Below are 7,909 nucleotides of genomic sequence, written 5' to 3'. Positions count from 1 at the left end.
AACTTTGTCACCTATTCTGTTGGAAGACCTGTCAGGAATTTAGGATGATCCCAAGGCCATGGAGAGGGCCCAGACACTGACAAGGGCTCTACATTATTAAATGTAACCTTTAATAATCATTTTGAAGGAACTCTGTGCTAAAAATAATTTATTCAAATAATTTATGCCAAAATAACTCTAAAAAGCATTAGTTTCTATGCCTTACCCCAAGCAAATATGCATTTAAGTACATGAACACAACTATTACTTCATAGTTTTTTTTATTATAGACTTTTTATCCACATGAATGTTAAAGAAACTACAACAGAGTTAAATACCATTTTTGATAACATGATTATATTCTTAATTACACTCAATATTAAACTGTAAAATCTTTTTAGAGGAATACAATCTTCATATAGCAGGCAAAGTACCAGAGAGGAAGGGGCCACGTGTGTCTGTCCAGCTTGCTATGAAAAGCGGGTTTGTCTAAACACAGTCCCCACTCCTGGGACAGATCTTGTTTCCTTTCTGCTAAGAATCACTCCTGCAAAAGCAAAGGACAATCGTGTAGAGCTGCTTTCTCCATGTGTGCAGCACTGAGGTCACATGGGACCATCGTGGATTTCTCACCCAGCCTGTCAGTGGACAGCTCTTCCTATTCTCTGGGTTCAGTTGTCCTTTAGAAACACATATATTTAAACTTTGGCTCCACCGAAAGATATGAAAAGCACTGACTGCTCTGGTTGGCTCCCCCCTCCCCCCACTAATGAATGGCTGCTACAGTCTATTTTACATGGTTGTCCGTGCTGCTTTGAGGTCACTTGTCCGTGGCTTCTCCTGAACCTGATTTTGATTCCCAAGCCCTTTCAATTCTCAGTCTTTCTGCAGGTCCGAAGTGCTCAGTGGTAGGCTGTATCTTTACAAAAGAACAAGAGTAAATGGGTCTGTCACCTGGGATAAGACAAAAGCACAGAATGACAACCTGAGCATAGCACAGTCAGACAGTGAAAACATTTGAGGTGATAGAAAAGACATATTTTTTTACTACAGTTTCAATGCCTTTCCAAATTTGTCTTGTGTGTGTGTGTGTGTTGTGTGCTGTATTCCTGTGTGCATATGTTGATGTGCATGTGCATGTGGAGGCCAGAGTCAATGTCAGTGTCTTCCTTAATCACAGGGTCTCTTACTGAACTTGGAGCTCACTGATCCGGCTCAGCTGGCCAGTCAGTGAGCTCTGGGTATCCACCGGTCATTTATTGTCTGTTACATATCATTATAACCTGGCATTAACAAAAGCAGCTGCCTGGGCTGGAAAGGTGGCTCAGTGGTAAAGAACACACACTGCTCTTGCAAAGGGCCCAAGTTTGGTTCTCAGAACCCATGTGCATGGCTCACAACAGCCTGTAACTCTAGCTCTAAGGGATCTGACATTTTTCTCTGGATTCTGTGGGCACCTGCATTTACTTGCACTTACTTGCACAACCACACACACATATACATAATTAAAAATAAAATAAAACTTAAAAAATAAAAGCAGATCCTTTAGGGGAAAGGAGAATGTAGCAGATGATTCTAATGCAAGAGGGGTCATCAGAGCTGTGAGTCCGAAGAGACTGTGACCTTTATAATGTATAGGTAAGGGTGAAGCCAAAGATATTAAATGATTAATTACTCAAGACAACACAGGGCATTGTGTTGTATTTAGAATCCCATCTCCCTAGTTATCAGTCCTAGGATCCAAAGGCAGGAAAGTGACTTAAGAGTCAAACAGACCAGGACTGAATCCTGCTGTTGGCATTTGCCAGCTGTGTGATCTCCGTGAACTCAGTGTTCTCATCTGTGAAATGGGGAAAAAGATGGAATCTGCCTTATAGGCCTATAAGAGCTACCTTACAGAGCTGAAAATCACAAGGATAACAGAGTAGGGAATTTAGTTCAGGATCTGACAGTTATGATAGTTATTCTCATTTACAACTAGAAGATCTAGGCAGCTATAAATAAGTCATTCTGTATTCAGTTCCCTCTTAGGGAAAATGATTTATTTCTTTCCTGATAAAGACAAGGGCATTTTAACCAGTTACGTGAATGACATTTGCAAAATTCTGAAAGTAATTGAAAGAAAATTAATATAAAGTAATAATTAAATTAATGTTGGCATAACGGCATTTCTATTTGGGTAAAGATTGCATTCTGGTATCTATGGTACCTTTGCAAGAGTTGGTTACAGAAATAACTACAGACAAGGAAGAATATCTGAAGGCATTTTAGAGTCTAAAAATTCACCCAGATGAGTGGATGATATACATCACTCTCAGATACAGTTCTAAAAACCTTCCCATTGCAACACTGAATTCACAATGCAACCAACTTGCAGAGCAGAACAATTTTTAGTCTAATGGGACTTGTTTTAGTAGATAGTTTGAAGATAAATAAATAGAACTATGCTTTACACAGCTGGTTGCTACACAAATAGAATTCATTGCCCTACGCTGAAAAAAGGCTTTAAATAAATCTATGGATAATGAATATTTAAGGATTTATCAAGGACAAGTTTAGAGGGTTCAGTGCATATGCCTAAACTGTGACGTTGGTATTAGTAAGGGTAAGTTGGTGCTTCTGGTAGAATTATAGTTAGCATCTTTGCCTGGGTGGACCTTGAATTTGAAGCAACATGGAATTTCTTATGTTCTAACATTGGGCAAAAAAAAATTTGTGGAGCAGTGATATGTGACAATACTTTCTCAGTGTATTAAGTGGATTGCCTGTGGTTTTGAAGAGCTTCCTCCCCTTAATAGTCATATTGTAATCCACTGGGTGGCATGAACACAGAACTCTACCTTAAGGGTCACTCTTGCATAAGACATTAATGCATCAGTCCCTAATTTGGAAACCTGTGGTCACTCAGCAAGACAGAATCCGTCTCTCTCCCTTGGTGTAATGATTTTTATCTTGTAATCTCTCTTGGGGTAACTCCTTGCAGGCTCTTCACGTTGAAAGCCAGAGACTGCCTCTAACAATATGGTTGTGATTCTCTGCTTGGCTGATTTAGCTAAGCATTTAAGTAACCGCTAATCTTCTGAAAGCACCAGGGTCTACTTAGAGAAATCCCCGTTGTCTGGAAGGATGGAAACAAAATCAGCATGGAGGAAGCATTAGTTACTAAACACAAATCAATCTCTTTTTCCACCTAGCCATATGTTATGCCACTATGAGAGATGCGATTTCAGGGCAGGGAGTATTCATTGTGTAGGTGCAAGATGGACTTACGTGTGACAAGCATCTTGCACTTCAAGATCAGATGGGGAAATAGATGGAATAAAGAATGTATTGAAGTTCCTACATTTAAATCAAACCACATTCTAATGGATGAAGTTCACACACTCTTAGTAAAAGAAGTCAGATGGTAGAGCATTCAATACAATGTCTTTGACATGAAGTTCCTAAGCAGGCAAAATTGACCCATGTTAGGGTTATGGTCTGGGAGACACTGGCTGAGGGAGAGCAAGACTGTCACAGAGTACTGGGAAACTAAGTGAATTTATATTAACTAACACAGTTTTGATTGGAGAGTTTACCATTTGTATGGCTTCATGATTTGTTGGCTTTGCTGAAAAGGTTATTTCAAAACACTCGTGCTAATAGTTTCTCTGTGATTTGAAAGAAAATCAGTTCAGCATTTTCAATATTGTATACATGGAGTTCATCAGAATTCATTTGAGCCAATCTTGCCTTGAATACCTTGATATTCTGATTTAATATTTATGGAATCTGAACATTCTAAGAATCTCCTTTCATACTACTGGTGTCAACCTGGTCTACTATAATGTGGGGAAAAAAATCATCCAGTCAAAATCAGACAGGAAAGATACTTCAATTGAATAGAGCCAAGCTCACATGCCTGCTTGGGTTTGACCCTATGGAGATAGAAGAGAGTATCTAACTAAGCATCTCCATTGTGGAAACATTTGCTGAGGACAAGAAGTCTAGGCAGCAGTGGGCACACACTGTATCTAAGGTTGGGAGCCCTAGAGCCTCTTCTTGGTTTTGCAACGCAGACACAAGATGTCACATGTCCTTTCTCTGTACCTCAGTGTCCCATGTACAAAATGAAGAAAAAGCATATGGGTGTTTTGCAGAGATTTGAATGCTAAATGAAATGTGGCATAATTATCATTATCAAAAACAAATAATGAAAAATACCACTGATGGAGAAGGTGGCAGGAGGGAAGACTGCCATCTTCATGGGGTAGATGTTCACTATGCAAAGGAGAGGCACGAAGGAAAGAAAAGAAGGAGGAACCTGCATTGCAAGAGATTTTTTCCCCCCCAACAAACTGTAGTGAGTTGAAAACATGTTCCAGAAGAAGAGGAAGAATCATCGGACGGGAACAGATAAAATACATTAATGGCCACAATCCTTCTTGGCCATGAGCAGTAAGAAATGCTACCTTGCAGCTGGGAAGATGCTCAGTGGGTAAAGTGCTTGCTCTACTAGCTCAAGGTCCTGAGTTGGGATCCTCAACACCCACAGAAAATCCAGGCATGGTGGCATGTGTCTGTAATACCAGTGCTAGGGTGTAAGGGGGCAGAGACAGGGAGATTCTGGGGGTTTGCTGCCAGCTAGTCTAGCTGAAGTGGTGAGTTCCAGGTTCAGTGAAAGACTCCATCTCAAAAAGTAAGATGAGAGTGATAGAGGAATACACCCAACATTGACACAAGCTTGCATTGGCAAGTGTGCCCACATACATACATGCATACACACACACACACACACACACACAGAGAGAGAGAGAGAGAGAGAGAGAGAGAGAGAGAGAAAGAGAAAGAACAAGAGCGTGCACAAGAGAGCTGAACTTTCCTTCATTTAACAATTCCAGTTGTTAGATTTTACTAACATATTGTCATAGAAACAATCACGTTTTCAGTTTTACAATTCTAATAAATATACGCGTCTTCTTCAATAGGATAAAAAAATCTTAAGCTCTTGGGCATATTCTGAATATGGTTCATGAATTTGTATATCTGCTTTTCCTTAGGAGTTTAGAATATTTGTCTTTCAAATTGTTACCAGAAATTTAACCTGGTTTCATTTGAGAGAAACTTTTATTGATTTAGGGAAAGGTCAAATTACTATTCCTGGGCCAGAATGTCTTCATGGTCTGAATTGCCCTCAGTTGTTCATATCACCATCTCACTGGAAGTCAGACTTTGGGAAGACTTTTTGGAAGCAACACCATAATGAGACACCATAAGCATGACTGCTGATGTTTCAGAGGGGCAGACAGAACCCCACAGAGGAGGAACCATCAAAGCAGAGTGAGCAGCGCTGCTGAAGACTGAGTAGAAGAGCCCATCGAATTTAGGAATTTGCCATGGGATTATAAGAATCACTTAATCATTCATTTAGGAAGTCCCAGCCCCAGATAACAAAATTCACTGGTGTATTGACTTAAACACAGAGTGCAATTTGCCCAGTCTCTTGGGCGATTTCAAACACCAGCAAAGAGCACACGCAGCTAGCATTGGTGGCATGGACTGTTAAAGAAAATCTCTCTGATGATCTCACCTTTTAGCTTTTGCTGAGATGGGCACCAAGCTTTTCTTTCCTGATCAAGCTTGCTGCATAGGGGATCTGTAAGACAGAACAAACAAGACCACTGGTAAGCTGAGTTGGAGACAGACATGTAATGGAGACCCTTCATCATACCTAACAATTTGAATGAGGAGAGTTCTCCCTTTGCTCACAGTGTGGGACTACAGGGTTACAATACTGGGAAGGCTGGTTGCAAAGTGCATTGAGAACAGACAGGTCATGTCATTAGACTGATGCTACAGCCAGTAACCGAGGTTAACATGAGGTGTTTTATTTTGATAAGGTTTTAAATTTTTTTTATTTAATAGTATGGTTTTATTACTTTTTAGGTATGAAAGCAATTACAATGTTGAAATAGACCCGAGCTCACAAAAGAATGTAATGTATTTACAAACTAGTTTAATGTAATCATTTAGTTTATTAGAATGTTTTCTTTATAAAACACACTATCGCTATGAATCACAAAGAAGACTAAACACAAAGGATCACTTTGGGTAAATTCTCAATAACTGATAAGAAGCATTAGAAATAACTGCGCTGAATGGAAGACATGACTTGAGAATTCTATCTGGATACTCTTGAAAAGTGCTTTGAATACTGGGTTGTGAATGAAAGCCGATCACATTTGATAGGCTACTTTGCATTAGAAAATTCAAATGGTTGAGATTAGACACATATATTATTTAGATCTGCCTTTCCACTAACCCCAGTCAGGCAACTCTATCATTATATTACCTGCTTGCATCATTATGAGGCTAAATGTAGGACTCTAAAAATTTGCATCTATATTATATCTGAGGAAATAAATATTCAGTCTTTTAGATGTAACCTGAAATATCACAGTACAGGAAATAGAATCATTTTCCTTCAGTTAGATAGTATTTTTCTCATTTCTTCCTTTCTTTTCTTTGTAGCTTAGACTGAGTCCAAACTTGTGATCATCCCAAACTTATGTCTTAGCTTCCAAAGTGCTAGAATTAAGGGCATACTACCATATTTGACAATGATTATATTTTGCTATGCATCTCTACACTCTCAGAATTTTACTGGACATATTTTTACTCTCTTAATTACCATCTACCCATGGACTTTTATTAATGGAATGAGGCTATGACTTTACAACAATGCTAGCAACTAAGATGAGTGAGACCATTTTTCTATAATAACAGGTCAGTTGAATTCATCAGTCTTTTATTTTTTATTTTATCTATCTATCTATCTATCTATCTATCTATCTATCTATCTATCATCTATCTATTTATTTGGTCTTTTGAGACAGGGTCTTCCTGTAGCCCCAGCTGTCCTGGAACTCACTATGTAGACCAGGCTGGCCTTGAACTCACAGAGATCTGCCTGCCTCTGCCTCCTGAGTGCTGGGACTAAAGGTGTGCACCACCACGCCCGGCGAATTCACCAGTCTTTTAATGGATAAAAAAGGCTGTGATAAGAAGCATCTCGCTATTTTGATATACAACCACAAGTAAAGTATATCTGATAAGGGGCATAGGTAGCAGCACAGAAATTAATGATTCATACAGTAACATAAAATGTTCAGTGCCCTAATCGAGTATTTTAGGATGTGGGTTGAGATTAGTTAGATAACTGTGACAAGGACAGTTAGACGGGGACCTGCTCTAGTTACCTCCTCATTTCACAGTGGGTTATGCTACACCTGCTATTCAGAGACACTTTTGAATCATGGTTTTCCATTATAGTGTAGGCTGCACTATACTGAAGCACATGGGTCATCTCTTCGGTGCATAATAGGAGAGTCTTGAATGGAAGTTTATTATTTAGGGTAGCAAGATGTGATATGAACCTTTGGCCTGATGAATTACCAATAAAATGTACTTGTAGCACTTTTGTATTTAGAAAGAGTCTTTAACATCAAGATCAGATGCCACAGGGTTTAGTAAGTGTCTACTATGTGCTGGTCACTATGGGAGGTAAATTCATGCCACCATGTACCACTGCTCAAACTGAGTAAATGACACATAACCCAGAGAAAACTTCTGGAAGGGTACTACTTTCAGAGTTAAATCAAAATGCCTTTCCTCCTCTCTTTTTTTCTCCCCTCTATCTTTTTCTTTCTTCCTCCCTCTCTCACATTTTATCAAGCTAAGACGTTAAGAGGAAAAGAAAAATGGGACATTTCCAAATAAGTGCATTAGAGTCCTAAAGCTCCAAACTAGAATTTAAATTGCTGCCAGGAGTTATCCCCATGCGAATGCTGGGTTTTGTGTTTATTTCCTTAGGAACAAAGATAAAGTAAAAGCCAAGCAATAACAAAGACAAAGAGCAACAAGATATGAACGAAGCATGTGTGTTTTAAAT

At 39.1% G+C, this 7,909-nt stretch overlaps 1 protein-coding gene across 2 annotated transcripts in view; it reads right to left on the bottom strand.

Annotated features, from left to right (window-relative positions):
* Nucleotides 1–428: 428 nt before the first annotated feature.
* The window catches only part of Skor2 (SKI family transcriptional corepressor 2), a 43,831-nt gene continuing 36,350 nt past the window's right edge, over nucleotides 429–7,909 (bottom strand). Inside the window, exons 8-9 of one of the 2 annotated variants that reach the window (XM_029560095.1) lie at nucleotides 5,549–5,614; nucleotides 429–933 (exon numbers count right to left, since the gene is read on the bottom strand). In XM_029560095.1, the coding sequence (XP_029415955.1) occupies nucleotides 5,552–5,614 (63 nt within the window). In that variant the 3' untranslated portion in view covers nucleotides 429–933; nucleotides 5,549–5,551. The remainder of the gene's footprint in view (nucleotides 934–5,548; nucleotides 5,615–7,909) is intronic. The other variant, XM_029560096.1, reaches the window with a different exon arrangement.

Source organism: Nannospalax galili, unplaced genomic scaffold (assembly GCF_000622305.1).
Source record: "Nannospalax galili isolate Female #2095 unplaced genomic scaffold, S.galili_v1.0 scaffold169, whole genome shotgun sequence".
NCBI classification, from domain to species: Eukaryota; Metazoa; Chordata; class Mammalia; order Rodentia; family Spalacidae; genus Nannospalax; species Nannospalax galili.
Note: the sequence above shows the minus strand (reverse complement) of the source record. Positions and strands in the feature narration are given on the sequence as shown.